The sequence below is a fragment of the Antedon mediterranea genome, chromosome 8 (genome assembly GCF_964355755.1).
Source record: "Antedon mediterranea chromosome 8, ecAntMedi1.1, whole genome shotgun sequence".
In the NCBI taxonomy this organism is placed as follows: Eukaryota; Metazoa; Echinodermata; class Crinoidea; order Comatulida; family Antedonidae; genus Antedon; species Antedon mediterranea.
In genome coordinates, this window is record NC_092677.1 from 24,186,936 (window position 1) to 24,208,233 (window position 21,298).

Below are 21,298 nucleotides of genomic sequence, written 5' to 3' on the forward strand. Positions count from 1 at the left end.
ATTTTGTTAGTATGTTTTGAGTAATATGAGAGAATGTAAAACTTGATAATGGCGGTGACAGTCGTGTGATTGGGTGATTGGATGTTGCATCACTCGCAATGTTTTATGAGTGCATATAATGTTAATTTCTATTCTTATTTTTATTGCTAAAATTGGTTTTCATCATTAACCTGTTTTGGTTTCGGGGATGATCATTGTGAGTGTATAAATTGGATTGCTTCTTAAAAAATTAGCTTATGTTTTGTTTTTTTGTCAAATATCAGCTTATTGATTTGGCCTTGAAGAGCATTTAGTCAGTATATAGTGGCGTTCACATCAGACATTAGATCATCAAGCGTATTATGTAACATTTTCTAGTACTTACCATTAAATTGCCGTTGTTTTCGGTTTTTAAGAAAGTCAATAAATTATATAAGTGCTTTACTAATGAGCTACAGTATTATGCACAAATACAATACTATTTTTTTCTTCATAGCAGTTGAAGCTTGGCATACAATTGTAGGGAGTACTTTGGACATCAAATTGCTTAAATTCATCGTTTATACTTTGGCCTAAAAATTAAAGCAGCATTTATATTCTTGAATCTTATTTTAATTTTTATTTATTTTTAACTGCTTTTTTGTAAGTATTTGTTTCATATATTTATTAGTTTGAATTTGTTTACTCTAAAAATATGTAGTTAACAGTAGAAATTTAATATTTTATTTAATTTATTTTACATGGATATACCCAGTGGGTTGTACACTACATGATTCAATCACTTTTATGTTGGTTCGGTGGGGTTTGCTATTGTTTTTTGGAGGTTTGCGGGGGTTTGCAGGGTTTGCGGTGTTTGACAATACCCAAAACTATTTGCGGCTTGAATTTCAATAACTCACACAAATTTAATTTTTTGTCAAAATATTATTAAATTAATTTGACCAAAAGTTTTGGCTTCACAGTACCGTATTTGTATAGTAAAGTACCACTTTTTTTAGAAATACCTTGCATCAGTATTAATGTTTAGAAACAGAATCTTCCCTGATTGTACAGTACATCACAATCAGTATAAAATTAAATTCATATTTTACATAAAATCTAGTTTTTTCCTCCACATGCAAACTCTAGCATTACGTTTGCACACATACACTAGTATATACAGTACAGTATAATTCAAAGATTGGAAATAGAATTGGCACATTTTTAAGTTTCTACAGAATGATGGTATTTTGTATTAATATTAAATTCACCATATTTAGCATTATCAATTTTGAAGTACTTACTGTACTCAACCCATTAACGGTGGTAGAATTTCCAAGTCAAATTGTGGCTGATTTATTAGCAAACATCTGTCAGTCGCGTGGCTTGTCTGATCTACTGGGTTCCACTATTTAGGTTTGAGCAGTCAGCAAGCATGACATTAAATGCAATAGGTTAAATGTCAATGCCAATGTCAAGAGGTCAGATGATTTATCACTCTTAGCTATTGTACATGATGTGTGATGAATACAGTGATGGTATTTTGCATGGATAAACTATGCTATGACTTTATCTTGCCATAGATAACAGCCATAGCATTATAGTACAGTGCACTCATCTTTGTATAAAAATGTTATCTATGAAAAACTATATAAAGTTATTAAATCCAATCTTATTTACTAATTACCTGTACCATAATTGTAATGTCTGAATATCAAGCAGAAGATTCTGGGTTTGAATCTTAGTTGGGGTACCTTTTTCTCATTCTCATAGATTAATGATGAGTTTATTGATTTACATAATGTGTTACATCACTATGCGGTACATTTTTAATGCTAATGGATTTCGAATGGTTAACTTTATTTTATTTATTAAACTATTATAAAATAGTATTATGATTTCCGTGTGTTGATGGCAAACCAGCCCATGATATAAATTATACACATTTTGATATTATATCATGAATATTATTCATAATATTTTTTTTAAACATAAGGTTAGATAATTTTATGCAAATAAATTATAGCAACATATTTGTTCTTGATTGATTGTTTTCATTAAACTCCATTTAACTGATTTTTTAATGTTTTTTTTCTCCATCTGTTTTCACAGAACTGTAGCATGAGGTTTTAAAATTTGAAAATAATATAAAAAAAATAATGTAATTTTTATTTTGCCTAATAAGTTAAATTAATATTGTAGCATCTCATTAAACTTTCAGTCCAATGGATAATACAGTGTAAAACTAAAATGCATTCATGTTTTATACTAGGAATGTCAATTAAATCTGGCTTGGAATTTATCTTGTAAATATCAAGGAACAAAGATAGCTGAACTGCCCAAAACACCTGGCAAATGTAAGAAATCCTATTAAATACAAAGGTTGACCCAGTGACTCTTTTTATTAAAAATCTGATTAAAAATTATGTTAATGAATAAACAGAAATGCAGCTGTCTATTAATAAAGTATATAATAATATAGACAACTGATTGAACTGTGTTTTTTTATGTTATGGGGGGGGGGGGGGGGGTGTAGGGTGATGTTTTTTTTATTATTATACTACTGTATTGTAGTAGGCGGCAAATTCTTGCTTACCTTATTTTTAGTAGTAAGTTTAGTTTTTGTTTCACTATTTTTTACAACTAACAAAGGTTTGGTCGATAGTGGCTAACAAAAAAGCACATTATAGCCTTGCTTAGCCTGACTTACTATACACATGAAAGCATCATAAAATATGTACAGTTGTTTATTGACCAAATTGTATAATAGCAATGTCTATTATATTATATTATTATTATAACAACTTTCAAATCAGTGTTGTTGTAGCATTAATTCATCTTGTTTAATGACAGCACCTTCATTCAAAATAATATTCCTAATGAACACACAATATTAATGAAATTCAGATAAAACCTTATATCCTTATTAAATAAACAGGCAGTGACACCGGTACAATAGTAAGATTGATTGAGTCGTAGGCTGTTGAATATGTTCAATTGTTTTTTCTCTTTGATACACTTTAAAACGTGTGGTTGTTAATAAATAGTCACAATTCATTCTAGTTAAGTTTTGTTCTTTGATCATAAGTTGTGTAATTTATCCTATTGAGTTGGTTGTTGCCCTACTTCTTTGTTCCTGTGTTTTTTTTTCCATCTGAAGTGGCAAATGCCATACCTTAGAATGTTGGATCTATACTTTTACTTTATATGGCCAAGTAAGTATGTAATGAATTTAATATATTGTGAATAGAAAGATTTAGATAGAGTTTATGAGTGCGATGGTTCAAATAATTTCATGTACTGTATATCAACTGCTGTCCTTATATAAGTTGATTTATGGTACACAATACATAAATATATATTATTCATAAACTCATAAATAGTTATGAAGACTATTGACCTGTTTTAAATTTTATAATAAATGCACAATATGGTATAACGAATAAAGACTTCTTTCCTTAGCCAAGTTTTTTAACTTGACTATTTCATTTTTATTGTACTGTACACACTAAAGTGACTCTAAGACTTCTCTAAATGTTCACGATTTTGTCCATGCAGATACTATAGAGATCAGGCAAATGATATTGCAATGCTATGGAACTGATAGAGGCATTTTTGTCAAAGTTGACCATGCCAGGCTAGGCTAAGTCAAAAGCATCCAGAGTGAAAATTACCCCAACAGTAGCCAAACCAGTCTTCCTCTAGCATCTGTAGCTAGAATCTACATTTATATGTTTCTAAAACCAATACAATTACATTGTAAAGATCTGTCTGCACAAACTAGTTTGACAAAAAAAAAGTGTCATGTGCCCAAATATGGTAGTGATTTTACAAAATCATCATCATAGGCACACCATATTTGTTGTCACATAAAGTTTGATAGTGTGAATGTGCTGACATCGCCCCAATGTTACTTTACTGTAGTTTGACCAGGTCCTCATCAGTAATTCTATACTCGCTTTGAAAAGATTTCTGCCTTTATAAAATTTATCACTTGTGAAATATTACTTTATTGATGTTCCTGCCATATTACACATATTGCTCTTAAATCTTCATTGCTATTTCTTGGCAAAGTTTTAATTAAGCACTTTTGTACGACTGGCCTCTCATTTGACTTGAAACAGACATTTATTTCAACTGGTACCAGTTATGTTTCTGTTGACCGAGAGATTTGGAAGTTGCCACATCAACACTGCCAACTGGTATACTGTTTGTAGCCAGGAGTACACTGAAATTGCATTGTAAAGATGTACCTACAGTATGTGAATTCATTTCTCGCACAGTAGTAAACAATTGTCTGTTGATTCTGTGGTCTTTATGGAAATATCATGTTGAGAAAGATCTTAATAATTGGAACTACTGTACTTCTGAATAAACAATATTATTACTGAATTTTATTTTTATTCTGAACAAGCTATACTTTATTTTATATGCTTTTTTATTCATTTTGTTATTATTTATTTATAATACTCTTTGTTTTGTACTTGGTTATAATTAGCTTAATTGGTATTTGTTTATTTAAATTGATCTTGAAAGAACAAGATGTATTGGAAAGTTGATATATTCTTTTCTCAAACATGTGATCTTCAGACATCTTTGTTCAGATACAATACTACCAATAAGTCTTTGCTGAATTCTTTTGCTGGCCTAACTCATGACCTCTGTCGTGACCTCTTGTGACATCGCTCTTGATTTAAATCATTCATCATCATCTGCCTCATTATGATTTACTATTATGTGTTTTAATGTTGAAGAAAGAATGCAACATCAATGTATGTGGAATTTAGAAACATGAACATGGGACTAACTGTGGATAAAATTTCAATAGCATATTCATGGAATCTGTCTGCACAAACTAGTTTGACAAAAAAAAGTGTGATATGCCCAAATCTGGCAGTGATATGCCCAAATATGGGCAAATCACATTTTTGTTGTCACAAAGTTTGATAGTGTAGACAAAGCTTTAGAATTGGTTAAAATCAAGTTTGTAGCTAATGGGGATCCAAGGGGGGTAAACCAACCCCTCGTTTTTTCTGAAGTGCCCTTTTTAAACTAGCTAGTAGAAGATGTGAAGGTGTAAACTAGCCTTGGTCATAACAATTTATGCCCCTTTTGAAGTACAACGAACCTTTCAATAACAATCCTGGCTATGGGCTTGAAAGTTTTTAATAATTTGTACTTTATAATACTGCACTGTACTGGTAATATTTTGGAGTTAACGTTTGTCTGTTCACACAACTGGCACTATATTGGTGTTAATTTGGATCAGCTTACAGTAACTCAGTGTGTGTGAACAAAATCTTCTATTCAGAACAAAATTATTTTTTTATCATAAGTTGTGCTGACTTTGTACAACATTTATATACAGTATACTGTAGATAGTAATATCTATTATAATTTGAGGTTACTGGTATTTAATTAATTGTTATATTTAATGATTCCTTCTTCTGTTTTTACAGGTGGACTTACAGCCAAACCTCCACCTCTCACAGTAGTACCTGCCTCATCTAACAAACCAACACGCACCACAGCAACTGTAACTCCTCTCAGTCAATCGGCAAGTACGATGACAGTTACTAGCGGCAACAGTTCCGGTAACAATGCCATGAGTACAACGAGGACTTCAAGTTTTGCAGCAGCCTTACGTAAACTTGCTAAGAAAGCAACTGATATCCATGGTATTTATTACATTATATTCATTTGCTAAATACTGTATTGTATACAAATTTAATTAGTTTGTTTGTTTTATTAGTTTCTCCACACATTCTAAAATAAAAGATAAAAATTACAAATTGCAAAAAGAAAATTACAATAAACAAGAAAAACATAAAAAATGTGCGGATGGAGGTCGCGGACAACTTTAAGTCGTGACCACCAGTCAAAAAAAAATAAAAATAAATAATATTAAACAATCTTAATATTAAAGCTCATGTACAGGCATGAATTTTAATCTATCTGGTTAATTGTATATAAATCAAATATTTGTAATAGAAAAAAAACATGAATTTCCTTTAAAATGGTCAACTTCAAAATTTGGCAAAATTCGACAAAATCCTGCTATAAAAACCAGGAATTTTCAAAAGAAAAAACCCAACTAATATTTATAAATTTGTTTATTTATTTGCTCTAAACATTTGTCACATATATGGCTCTTGAGTACATTTACAAAACCGGTGAAAGAATCTTTATGTTCTTGTATTTTACACATTACTACATGATGATGTCATACCACTACCATATTTGGGCATATAACTACCATATTTGGGCACATCAAATTTTTTTGTCAATAAAATTCAATCATGTGGTATTAATATTACATAGTAATGGTATGTGTTTAAAAAATATAAGAACATAAAGATTAAATTTGGATTATTAAGTTTTTGTTTCTATTTAACAAAAGTGTGTCATTATTATATGGAATACACAGTAACTGAATAAAAAACAAAATAGGGTCATGTGATCTATACATTCAGACTAACACAGAATAAATTATGTGTTGCAAAATCAATGAACTTTAACTTTATGAATATAAATTAAAATAAACAATAGACTAATATACTACAATAAAGTAGCCATATATCATTTATTGTAATGATAGAAAATAAAGCCAGATTGTAAAAAAAATGATTTATGAACTAAATCGCTAACAATCTGTGCACTCTGCAATCTATGTGACTCAAACAACCATAAAATGACATACCTTAAAATAACAAAGTCATTAACAGAAGCTGAATATTCATTTAAATAAGAATTCAGAAGATTAATAACTTTAAAGCTAAGAAAAATTATGTCGGTAATAAATCTAAATAGTTGTTACAGCAGGCCATTATCTACAATTGTTTCACCTTATACTTCAAGTCAACTGAACACTATAAATTATATATTCTTGCAAACAAAGGCTGTGTTTAGATCTTATACTTGTAATTTATTTCCTGTTAATGTTTATCTGTTCTTTTCCTAATATGATCATATCACCCACCTCTGACCTATGCCAGTTCTAATCACATACACAGGGTATCAGTTTATGACCTCTTCTTTGATCTTTGACCTTCCATGCTGTCAGTCTCCTTTCACTTCCTTTAATCAGTATCTGAACTAGTCTGAGGTCACAGGTCAACATTCAACTGATACCTATAAGGCTGCTGGTAAACAATGTACTGTACAACAATCCATATTCTATGGTGTACGATGACAAATTTAGGTGGGGAAGCGGGCTAGCGTTTGAATCAGAAACGTCCAATGGCGCAGTTAACCTAAACATAAATTTTAAAATGAATATTTAAACGGGATGGTTTGAGGAAGAAAACTTTATTATATTTCTCCCAAGTCTAAATAACTATTTAAATATTAAAAGGAAATAAACCTGCAAACCTTTTTCTGGACAATAATAATTTATTTTCAAAAATTACCTACCTTCCAGCTGCAGGCCTTGTCTTTTGAAAATTGTAGGTGTGCTACAAATTGCACTCCTCAATACATTCAGGGTTGCTTTAGTAGGTGTTCTGTTTGTATTTTGGTGTGCAAAAGTTTACCAAATTTAAGCGTGTTGTAAATCGCACTCCTCAAGGGCAGTTTAGGAGTGTGTTAGGTGAGTGATCGCTCTCGCTGCTCGCCTTAGAAGACAAGGCCTGCAGCTGGGTGTAAAGGTTTAGGTTAGATTTGTTTTGTTTTTAAATGGGTCAATGTCAACATCCCTGAAATTTATCTATTAGACTTTGGTATATAACCTATTTATTACAAAAACTGTGGATCATATCTAAAATATTTATACAATTATGGAGGAAATAAGACTTTTATTGGCAAATGTTCATTAGCATAACAATACATAACACAATGGCGAAAACAAAGAACACAATACTATTATTGTTTATGCATTGTCTACTGTGTTGTAAATTAATGTAAAACCTGGATATAATAGTTTAATGTATAGGTAACTACATGTTAACTACTAGTTAACTGAGTAATTAACTAGGTTAAGTGTTAATTAACTGGTTGGAAGACCAAATGTATAAATTGTTTAACTACCAAACTGGTTAGTTACAGTACATTAATGCTACTTCGTGCTTAGTATTAATATATAAATATACTTTGTCTTGGGAGTTTCTGGTTAAAACTATGAGCAGCCAGAGGTGCCTGAAATAGTAGTCCTAATATTATTTGCTGAGAGACTTTAGTTAATCGGGCTTTAGTTCAGGAGGCTAATAATAATTGATACAGTATCTAGTCAGGCTAGGTTTCATAGAAGTTTTTTTCCCCTAATAACAGTTTTGAAAATGTTATAATCTTTCAGATGAACCTGCATGTGATACGTCGCCCTCTGCAGCAAGCCGTAATTCCACCCCTTCCCATAGCGTGAAATCATCGCACATTGTGCCACCACAACATATGATTCCTACCAGTACACCTCCTGTTGTTACTATCGCCCCAACACAAACTGCAAACCATGGATTGGACAGCAAAAGGGTATGTATCAATTAATTAAAACGGTATAATGCACAAAACCTCCTTCACATTATCAATACCAACCATGGTCATTTTTTTACCAAACACCTATAGAAAGATACCGCCATGTTGCAGCTTTAGTAATCAGCGCAGTTTTACCAGGTACCCTGTACACCTGGGTGGAAAGAGGCAAACATACAAGCAATGTAATGGTTCATAAACCAAAGCTATACGAACTTTCTCTTATGTCATAATAGTCTAATCAGACTGAGTCTAATTATAACTGTCAATTATAATAAAAATATATTTGGTTACCGAAAGGTGTAATATTTGATAAATTGCTACTGTAAACCACCCTGTAATTTAGCAAACATTATCCTCATTAGCATGTGTTAGTCAATGACAAGGGGAAACAGTGATGTCATAAACAACATTGTGATTTTAATATAATAATGCTATTAAATTAGATTCAAGGTTTCAATGGTGTAAAGACCTTGGCACTTGATTGAAAACTGGATATGATGAGTGGCAAGTGTACAATATATCTCTGTTTATTAATAACACATTGAGCGTGCAGATCCACTGGGTGTGTCAATGAAAACCATAGAGTAGGAATAAAAGAAAAGATTTCTTAAAAATACACTGGTTTGAATGAGTCAATAAAAAGAAGCTTAAAGGTTATCACACCTATTTGTTATTGTTCTCTGTAGTACTTGTTTTGAACATATTAAATAGGATTGTTATATTGTAATTCACTATGTAAACTTATTTTCATTGAAGAGCTAGATAAAAAAACTGCCGTCCCCTCCCCATGCTCTAACAATTTCGAGTCTATTATGTGTTATTATCTATATATTTATTGTCCCTGGTGGTTAATGTTCATCGCTTGTTTGCTTACTATCAGTAAAAAGAGCACATCGGTATTGAACCTGTCACTTCTAAATTTAAAAACCATACATATGTCAAATTGTGCTGTTCAACTGGTCTTTATCCAACAACAAATTGGAAACATTATTTTAATTGCATTTCAATCATCAATGGAATGTTCTATTTAATATCATCGTAATAAAACATTCTCTTCTCACATTTTATAATAAAAAAATCTATTATAGAAAATATGAAATATTAATAATTAAATCTGTATAATTAAATATGATACTTGTTGTCACTATGTAAATAATTCAGTCAGAGAAGTAGTGCGATATAATTGGAACGAAGTATTATTAATTTTCTTTTGAGAAAACTCACCCAAGAAAAACTATTTTAATATTGGACATGCAAATATTAATTTTCACGTTAAAACTGTAACAATTTATTGAGGAATAGGGTTTTTTTTTTGTTCAAAAGCAAAGTAAAAACAACATGAGTAGGCAAGACTTAAAGCCCCATTCCCTACGTTTTTTAGATCTAATTTAAGATCACAAACTATATTTAATGTAAAAATAATACTACATGGTCCTATTGCGATAACTTTTTTTGTCTTTAAACGGTTAAAAATGTGAAAAATAAGTCGATTTTAATAATTATAGCGGCCCGCTATAAATCCCAAAATGCATTGCGCGCGTATTGATATTTTTGTTTTTCACCTGTAATTCGCCCACTTTTCGATCGATCGTGAGGCCAAAACAAATGGAAGACTCCTAACTTTTCAGCGAAAATATCGGGTTTTCCCCAATTTGTATCAACGGAGTCTGGCAAAAATAGAAAGACAATTAATGCAGCAACTATACAACGTCAGGCTAGGTATATAGCTAGCGTACGATGTTCGTACGTTACCGATGATTACCAGCTAGGCCTAAAAACTAAGCCTAGCCAGGCTAGGCCTAAGACCGTCCACGAGAGGTCGATCGCCGCGAGCTACTTAGGTAGTGCATTGTTTCTCACTTTTTATCATAATTTACCATAAAACGTACATTTAAGACAAGGAATGACATGGTTTAATGTTTTTAAAGTGATATATATGTATTATTTTCCAAAAAACGTCCAAAATTGCAGGGAAGGGGTCTTTAAACAATTCAAATACCGTATATTTCGGTGTATAAGTCGCACTTTTGACACGCAAATTTGACCTCTAAATTAAGGGTGCGTCTTATACACCGAACATAAATGCCTCACCACACAGATTGTACATAATCGTCACCTTGTTGGCACAGCTAGGCCTGAGTAGGCTAGGCCTAGACTAGCTACAGTGTAATAACGTAACGACAACCTGCTTCTGCCTAGTTTTCAAGGCATTTTAGCGTGATGTTATACTAAATATGATGAAAAGATTTGTTCATTATAGAGCTGTTTTAGGCGCTCCGATAAAATTTAATTTGTAAACGTTTACGATTGGAATGTATTTATTTATAGTTATACACATGATCGCCGACCGCCGTACCCCTAGCGCAAGCCCTTTGCGGCCACATGGTGTACGGTATTCGACTAGGATATTCTTCAGTTGATTATAGCATGGACCTAGCGTATACACTTCTCGGATACATAGATACTAATCGAATACGATTGTCCGTGAAAACGTGCGCCCTCTCGAAATGATCGAGCGAGGCTAGCCCACACACGTGCGTGTTTTACACACACGGTCATGCACTCGATGTTGCGGGTGCGAAACTCATGAATAACAAGTTAGAAAGAACTTGTTGAGGCTGGGCGCGGCCGAGCCTAGGTAAGAAAAAACCTAAATAAAGGACGCCGTTGTAGATATAACAAAATATATTATTACAATATATTGATTACAATTTAATACAAAATTGTTTTGATGAAATATAAGGTGCGTCTTATACATCGACGATATAAAAAATACCGATATTTTACTCTCAGTTAGGGGGTGCGTCTTATACACAGGTGCAACTTATACACCGAAATATACGGTAGTAAAATTACTACAAGTTTCATTTATGCAATCTATAATGTACAGTAGATGCATACCAATTGAAAGAAATATCTCCATTTTATCTCATCAAGAATTTTAGATTTGAGGGAAACAACTAGCCTTTTTTATCTACTTGGAAACACTATTATATACTTTAAATATAATTTTCCTAATCTACCATATTTTTATACATCTACCAAATAATTGTACATATTACTTTACTGTTATTATTCATATCACTTTATTATATGTAATTATTGATTTCAATGTCTTTGTGTTTAGAAGCTTTCTTTATTGATACAACAGCTACTCTGACCTCCCAGAGTACAGTAGATGTTTTATAGCACTGGCACTATTGTGTTTAGACATTTAAACATTATTGTCTGATAGGTGAACAAAGACTATGAGAAGCAACAGCCTAATAAAGGCCAATCTAGCAAATTATCGCTTACAGCCTGTGTAACCAACAGATATTAGTTTTCAAAATAAATGCGAGGTTCGTGTATTGTCATTGTTTAATATTAATTTATTATGTTATTTTATTCTTTGGCTCAACTCCTACGATACATTTTTTTGATCGATCATATGGAAATTTAAAGAAAAATGTGCTAGCTATATGATATGAATATTTTAGTGAGTCAGGGTTGATTGAAATATATATATATTTTTTTATTTTTATATATTTTTTTAATATTTTTTTTATTTATATATCATATTTTCATATATCATTTGAGTCATGAACAAGAAATTAGAACATATTGAAAACTAAATCCTATTTATTATCACTGTGCGTGCAACCAAAATAGATATGATAGCCCAGAGTGCTATATTAAATCCTATTTATTATCACAGTGCGCGAGTGCAACCAAAATGGGTATGGTAGCACGCAGTGTTAAAATAAATCCTATTTTTTACCATTGTGCGCGAGTTCAATCAAAGAAACTCCTCACAATAACAAACACATAAATTATCTAAATCTTCTATATAGGAGTTTTTATAGAAGAGTCAATTATTTACTGTATATTATAGATTCTTTTGATTGGAGGATTGTCGGTCACATGAATTCAATAACTACTCCATTGAACTTGTTTGTCATTGTAGTGGGTTTTATATAGTCGGTTCCGAGCGTATGCTTTCTCTGGCGTATTAAATCCACGAGACCGTACACTGACTGTCAAAATGATTCCACATACAAAAGTATACAATATTCAACTAAACTTTTATTTCTTGTAACTCAGAATTAATACAACTTTCTATCAGACTAGACCTTTCTTCTCTATACGTCTTTCTTCTATCCTCTAATATTCTCTTCTCCTCTAATATTTATAACAGTTTACTACTTATACTTGACATGCAAATTAGGGGCTTCTGAGGAGAATCAAATGTTGCCTCCAAAAGTTTCCCACCAAAATACTATACTATTCTGATTGGCTCATAAATTAAGCAGACCTAGTCTGAAACATCCTTTATCTAACCACAGGAAATCAGATACATAATATTATGACAGTCATCAAGAGTGCAATTTTGTTATGCGAGTGCAATATCCTTTGTGTCCATTGAATTTTGTTATATATGCATGTTCATCCTAGTTACACCATGAGCTAGCTGGGTGTCACGAAAGCTAAGACCACGAAAGCTCAGACCCCCTAAGACCTAAGATCACGAAAGCTAAGACCCAACACCTAAGATTACAAATATTTATCTTTCGCACCCGCCTTGTATTTTAACTCCCAACATTTATTCTGAATACCACACCTTAGAATTGGCACTTTCATGAAAAAGAATCACATAAAAAGTAACAAATACATTTTTAAATTGATGATTTTACAGACGTTTTTCTCGCACACAAAATGACTAGCCTACAGTACAGTAGGCCTACCCCATGGGCCATGTTCAATGTTTTTGTTTCTATGGAACGTCAAAAGAGCAAAAATTATATAGAGGGCTGAAAACTCTGTGGAGTCCATCTACAGTGTGGATAGAACAATGTAAAATTAAAATGGCAATGATAATAGTATAATCATGCAAGTACGAAGAAATAAATACTGGCTAATAAATTTTAATTTAAAAATCATGATAAGTTTTTTTGTTTCGTTTTCTTTCTGTTTTTATACTTGTTTTGTACTATTATTGTTGCTCTTTTGGCGCTCCATAGAAACAAAAACATTGAGCATGGGGAGCTCGAGGAGTTACATTACAGTATACAAAGAAACACATCTGTAAAATCATCAATTTAAAGGATTTATTTATTTGTTATTATGTGTTTCTCCTAATTTTAAAGTGTGGTGTTCAGGATAAAGTTAGTCAACAAATTTGGAGTCAAAATACAAGAAAGGCAGGTGCGTAAGAAAAACATCCTCTGAACCAACACAATGGAGTAAATATATACCAACAAACAACCTGTCAAGTTTGTTTGTTGTAAAGAAAAAATATACATTTACTCAACGGGCGAAAATAATGTGAGTTTATCTATGTTTTGCGGTAGTTTATGGTAATAAATTAAACCTACTGTGTTTAAAATTATGTATGGATAAACAAGTATTGTTTTTAAGCTGTAGTATATCTTAGTATTTGTAATCTTAGGTGTTGGGTCTTAGCTTTCGTGATCTTAGGTCTTAGGGGGGTCTGAGCTTTCGTGGTCTTAGGTTTTGTGACACCCTGAGCTAGCTAGACTGTTGATCACATTCGAAAATCAACTGATGTGTGTGCCGTCTATATTTGTCACTACCCCTCATCCAAAATTGGAGCAGCTGCATTTTTAATTTGTTTATAGGCCTATCCACACACTAAAAGTTGGTGCCTTGTGACAAATAATTTTATTCAATGACAGATGATGTTCTATAATGTTCACCTTATGTAATTATTTGTACCATTGCACTCACAATTATGTACTTATTGTCTATTTTTAAACCATGCAATCAACTACCTGATTGAACCATAAAGTAGGTGCCTTGTAACAAATAATTTCATTCATTGACAGATGATGTTCTATTTTTACCTTATGAAATTATTTGTACCATTGCACACACAATGTATATAATTTAATATATATATTTTTTATTTTATAATTTAAACTTAGCTTTGGAATTTTGATATTTTGATATATACAGGCTTTAAGTCATAGTGATTAGGTTCGCTTTTGTGTCCCATGCCAACTCACTCAGTTGGTTCTATTGTTTTTTTTGTATGTCGTGACGTGTTCTTCATGTATTTTATATTTGGCAATAAAAGAATAAAAAAAACAAACAAAAAAACATTCACTAATTGTCTATTTTTAAACCATGCAATCAACTACCTGAACCACTAAAAGTAGGTGCCTTGTGACAAATAATTTCATTCAATGACAGATGATGTTCTATAATGTTCACCTTATGTAATTATTTGTACCATTGCACTTGCAATTATGCACTAATTGTCTATTTTTAAACCATGCAATCAACTACCTGAACCATCTTGTTTCCCTACAAATTTGCTTGCTACCACATTTACTGTCAATAAGCAACTACAGTAACCTCGGTCCCCGTCAAGTGTCTGGTTTTTCTACAAATTAATTCATCCTATATATTTGTTTGTTCCATTTGTTTCGGCATGAATTTGATATTGATGTTCAGAAAAAAAAATTTAAATTTATGGCAATAAAATAGATTTTACTAATGGTTCAATCAAATCTTATTTTGCTATGGAAACAATATTTCATGTGAATTAGTCCCTGTTCACCAATTGCATTGTGGGATTTCATTTTTTGAAAGGTTATATGATTTCTAAATTTTTCTGTAATATCAAATTTAAAAACATTTGTTGATGTAAAGCATTTTTTTGACACATTACCAAAATGAATTTTCAACAAGTTCTTGCCATTAAGCCATTCCCAATTAGGGGTATTAGCTGTATGTTTTATTCCTGAGTGGCTCATAAATGAATAAAAGAGGCTTGGCCTGCCAGAAGCTTTTAGGCCTAAACAGGACCATGTCAAACTGATTATACTGTACTCCAGTTACTGCAGTAGCTAAATTTTGTTTACACTATAACCTATAATCAACAGGGGCAGTGTTGAGTGGGGTATAATCATTTGTGGTGACTTCCTAATAAACTAAAATCTTGCGTTGTTGCAGTAAAAAATCTAGTTACTGCAGTAACTGCAGGAGAAGAATTTGATTTTGTTCTGATCTCAAAGTTATCTGTTATTTTACATGATTTACTTTGCTAGATTTAACGATTCAAGTAGTTTTGTGTGTGAACACTCAATTTCTATTAAGTGGTTCATTAGTCTATGTAACATGTACATGATACATTTTCAGGCTACAGAAAGTTTGTAACCTTTTTTCAATGGTCATAACACATTAATGTAATGGTACTTTTGTGTTTTATAGTTGAGATAATGGATTTCTAGGACTAAGTGTATGTTGTTTATGTTTGATTTGAACATTTCTTTTTATTAGCCATGATTAATTGTGTTTTCTCTATTGAATATATTAGGGTTAACATGATCACAGGTTAGTGACTTGACATTTTTCAATGATTTGTCTGTTCTTCTTTATACAGTTTCTTCCAATGCCAAAAGCAATCTTTAAGGCGGACTCAAAGTACTTGAGTTAGGACTATAGCCCAGTAAAAACCATTCCTCTGGAAATTTGGAAAATCAGCATACTATACTGTAGGAACCATAGTTCATTTTAAACCTGATCTGTGCTAAACTACAGTTTTGTAATGTTAGTGTGGGCAGGTACAATGATGTAGTGTTAGATTGGACAAGCAGTTTGGGCTTGGCATGTAATGTGAATTTTGGGCTAGTACAATATCATGCTATGTTAGTTTTGGACTAGTGTAATTGTCAGTTTGGGCTAGTACACCATGTTTTGCCAGTGCAGGCTAGCAAGTAATGGTAATTTGGTCTTGTACAAATGACATGTAAGCTACAACAGTAGTAAAGCTAGCAGTTTAGTGAGTAGAATAACTCACTGAAAAGCCCTAAAAATAGCTCTTTTTTTTCTTTATGTTGTTGACTGATCTCTTTCAACCTCTCTGGTGTTGGTTGTAATTTTGGAACAGGAGCTGTTAAGTTATATGGTTCACTCCCATCCAGCAGGGTGTTTTGATTAAATTGACCCTTTGTGTCAAAGGTCAGACTGAAGTTAGGTTGAGTGACAGGTTTGGAATTCTGCTTGAATGATTAATAGCCAGCAGCAGCCTGACCTGTGACCTGTGGTGTAACTGTGTACTTTGTCATGTTAACTATTTATTTCTAGTCAATCATAACAGCATTTTAGTAACAATATCAGTAACATTATAGTCTGTGTACTTTTAAGGATATTCCAGTAAAGTACAACCATAGTACTATACAAAGAACTAGTTTTAAGTTGGAAAAAAAATAAAAAGCTTATTTTTAGTTAATTACAATATACAGTTGACTCTCTCAATAACTGGAAACATACTGTTGGTATAAGGTCCCTATTAGCCCAGCCCAAGGGTGTTCGGTATTGGAAGAGTTGATCTACAGCATGATTGAGGCATCAAACCTGACTTTGGTTCCAGAATCCTAGAAAAAGATACAGAGATTTCGCATAAATCGCCATCATGTGTTTTTTGATAATATTTAGTATTCTCATCCAAGAAAATTTTGCCAAGGCTCTAGGACATGCCATGTACAGGTATGTGGCAATAGGCATGGTCTTATCCGAAATATGGCTTAAACATTTGTAGACAGAGCCTCAGAATGTACGCTAATGATATTGGTTGGTTTCCAGATTCTTGATGAATTGAATAATAGTTTGAAAGTTACTAATTGATTTGCAGAAAGTTCTTGTGTGATCAGTTTTAACACTTTTATACCTCAATGTCGTTAAACCCAATGTACCTAATATAACAATAGACAAGAATTTCCCAGTGTACTTTTTTTCCATTTGAACGCAGCCAAACTACAATAAGCCTTAAAAAAACAATTTGTTTTTTGTAAACCTCTGTGGTGTGTATTTTTAAGTATTATGTAAGTTTCTTCAACCTTTACTACAGACAATTTACTCATGAGAAGTCTCAAGAGTAAATGTGCTACACAGGGAAAGTATGGATACATATGATAGTGGAAAGCATTGTGTAGACACAATTACTACTTTACAAAGTAAATTGCACCTTGTAATGGCATCATGTGGACGCTCATCGAAAGTAACATGGGCATGTGTAAACTCCAATGGCCAGCAATAATAGGGGAAAGAGCTTGTAAACATCTTTGTTGGTACTCAAGACTGTCCACTTTATTGCATGAATTATTGGAAAAGGTTATCAGGTTGAACTGTGTAATCTGGTTACTGACTGACAGATTGCAAAATTTGCTTCCTAAGAGGATAATATTGACCAGTTAAATATTGTCATCCAATGTAGTAAATTCATCAATCTTTATTTAGCATAGTCAATGAATACATTTATTATAAGATTAGTTTTAATGGAAGATTTACGTGGGATTTGTATTCACAAGTTTGAATACTAATGGTCTGCTTGTCCGGGAGTTCTTCAAGGAAATGCTTGTTTGTGTTGGGTTTTTTTTTTTTGCTAATTTTTTATTTTTTTTTGGTAAAATAATAGTTTTTCCTTTTTTTTTCTGTCTCTTTGTATTTAATAAATAATAATTTAATGCTGTAATATTTTGCTTTAAATGTAAGACCTTCCAAAAACCATGATGATTTATGTGCGATGTTTAACACAGAACGTTTATAAATAAATCTATGATACTAATTCAGAGACTCGTTAATTTTACCAAGTGTGTAAATGGGCTTTTATCTCAGTTCGCTTAATAGGTTAAGACACTACTTTCCAACACAGGCTATGAACAACATTTTGCTGTACAAAGAGTTGTGTATACACAGTCAAATACAGGGGTTCTTTTCTTGAATAATATGCAAAAAATGTCATTATATTTTCTAAGAGATACAAAACTACAGGCTAATTAACTCTACACCTCATTTTCTTAATTGCCTGTGAAATCTCATTAACACTAATGCCTTTTGTTAGTTTCTCACATAGATGTTTGTTGAGCGTTTCTTTAAAATAGTTCCTAAATGAAGTCCTGTAATTGCACGCAAATCAACTTGAACGCGGCCTTTGTCATATCAGAAATTGGTTGACAAATGGATAAAATATTAGTAAATAATTCCCAAGTGAAGGCCACAGTGTTCAAATTAGATGCATTTAGTTTATTTTAAAATATTTTTTTGTATTTTCATTTTTGCAATGATTAGACTACACTAACATTAGAATGAGTAATGAGGTCTTACATTGCTCGATCAACCATTAAAAGCTAAATTACGCTTCTTAATAGATTTTTACAATGATGATAAACCATAGTAAAGATTGTTCTGCATTCTGTAATTTTCTGTAATATTATAATGTTGATCATTTTTGTTTTAGTTATCCCATTTAAATCACTTAAATGTTGATATATTATAATAGGTTTATCATTGTACTCATTACAATTATGTGGTTTTTTATATTTATAGATTTTTGTATTTTAATAGTTATATTAATTTCTACAAACAAGTAACAAACTGCTTGAATGCAGCAATGAGAGGAGGCCAACAGCTTCTGTAATAACTACAATAAAAAAGCCAGAACATGTACATAAATTAAATATAATATTAAGTTGGTTCATATTTCAACCTAAAATAACCAAGCTGTCCAACTTTAACATAAAAATTAATTTTTAATATCAGCTGGTAGCCTATTCCACATACACATAAATCTAGTTGGAATACAATGATTTTGCTATTGGTTTTGATATGAGAAAATTGTTTAATCAACATATTTAAAATGAAACAATCTATAAATAAAATATAATAGAAAAATAGTATTTTTATTCATTTATGGAACATTAAAAAAATTATAATTTTAATCAATTTCCATATTTACCAATAAACAAAAGGTAACATTTAATCAAGCATATCATAAAGGAATAGCTAAATTTAATGATGTTTTTAAAATATTCACCAACATTTTTTATAATAATACTTGGCGTACCCTAGGAATTGAAATTTACTAAAATAAATAATTTATGTATTGCATACTAGTATAATAAACTATATATTTTTTAACTACAAAATAGTCAGATTTACTCTTAAAATAATTAAGAATTTTTTTTTTATATAATCCATAATTGATTATAAATTATTAAAAATGAGTTCACAGTTTAAAAGTAAATCATATAGCAATTTATAATATTAATGTTAGATATCAGTTACATTAGAAATATGAATTATAAAGCAATTAATTGTCTAATTGAGACACAAAACTATTTTTTTAAATACAGTTTTAGCCAAATGCACTACTAAAATGATCTATATTATTAGTATTTTATTATAGTATACTATATATTTAAAATCAATTATTTTTTATTATTCACAGACATAACTGTAACGAATATTACGTATCGATACTCATTTTTAAGAATCAAATTACACGATTACAACATGGAGAACTTGACTCAGACTCTTGTTATAGGCTGCTATAATGTGACGACCATATGAATCTCTCAACAGAATTACGTTAATGGGCTAGCATATAGCGTTTGATTAATTAATATGAATTTCAATGTATTAGAATGAAGTTTAATTGATGATGGTATATATATCTAGTAAAGAATGTACATACAGAGATAATCTGGAAATGGATGCTGACTGATAGTGATGTCGTATGATTGATCTGGCAAGGTCAATATGGGCAGCCGTTATGGCAAAAATAACTTGGGCATAAAACAAAATCCTGTATTGTTGTATGAGCCAGAATATAAGCCTGTTTCCACTAGGCGAATTTTTTTACAAGAATCTGTTTGCATGCCTTTTTTGTTTCCATCTTTCAAACCTCCTACTCTGATGAGCGCAAATAGATGTTTAAACATGTCAATTTCAGGAGATACCCGATGGAAATGAAAATGGTGGAGAGGGTAGCGCAATTTTCTTTTACTCCGTGAAAATGTTGGTAACGCCATGTTAACTTAATAAAGAGCTGAGATAATAATACATCATGTTTTGTTTGTCTTGCGTTCTATTCTGTATACAATTTCTTTTTCTATTTTTGGCCCAGGTGGCTGCTCATATATAGATAAGAAAAATGATTTATGTTGGACAGCGCATTATACAGTTAATACCAGTTTCTTATAACTTACTGATTGATTGATTAATAATTTGACAGGGATAAATTCATGCATTTGCAGTAAAAACATAAAATTTGTGTATGAAAACATTTATCCAAAGTAGAATTATGGCTTAATTTTCACATTTATCTTATTTAAATGATAAAATTGATTTTATAGTAAAATAAAGGATTGATGTCTCCTTAGATTCCTATCCGGTTGTCTTTGGTTTTTTTTGGGGGGGGGGGGGGGATTGTTACTGATAACTGATTGTTTATGATAATTGATATTAGTTTTTGTATGTAAACTTTTAAACCAAATACAGTGATCCCTTTATAGGAGTAACTCCAAAACAGGAATTGGCCATATTGTTAAAAGACAGTAATTATATATTCTCTTTATTTTCCACTTAATAGCGTGTGCCATGAGGGATAGGAGTTCTCCTGTAATTTATTTTTTAGGATTTTTTGTGACATTCATTAATTTACCATTGCAAATAAAGTACATTTTGAATAATAGCAAAATATAACTGATACATAAATAGGGGAAAAGTTAGCTAATAAAAATAAAATGAGTAAAGTTTAAAAATTGTTCACAGTCATCAGTATCAAATAAACAATAGCCAATCAAAAATGTTGTTTTTTATTTTAACTGAATGTACCAGCAGTCAGAAAATTTAATAGATATCAGAATCGGTCATTTATCTACATCTTCTAACTTCCAAGTTATTTAGTCACAGACGTGTATAGAATATAACTCTCAGTCTTGATTGTTACAGACGCTTTTGATATTATTTTTCATCTCATGAAAAAGAATAATTTAAATGTTGTAGGACAACACTATAAGTCATGTAATTGTGACTTGCTGTGATTTGTGATAACATACACGACATGGTTTTTGTGACATAAAACTTT

The 21,298-nt window shown here is 31.4% G+C and overlaps 1 protein-coding gene across 1 annotated transcript in view; it reads left to right on the forward strand.

The window, feature by feature from the left end:
- The window catches only part of LOC140057204 (uncharacterized), a 62,988-nt gene that overhangs the window by 7,213 nt on the left and 34,477 nt on the right, over window positions 1–21,298 (forward strand). The window contains exons 2-3 of the mRNA XM_072102763.1: window positions 5,418–5,636; window positions 8,249–8,421. Of these exons, the coding sequence (XP_071958864.1) occupies window positions 5,418–5,636; window positions 8,249–8,421 (392 nt within the window). The remainder of the gene's footprint in view (window positions 1–5,417; window positions 5,637–8,248; window positions 8,422–21,298) is intronic.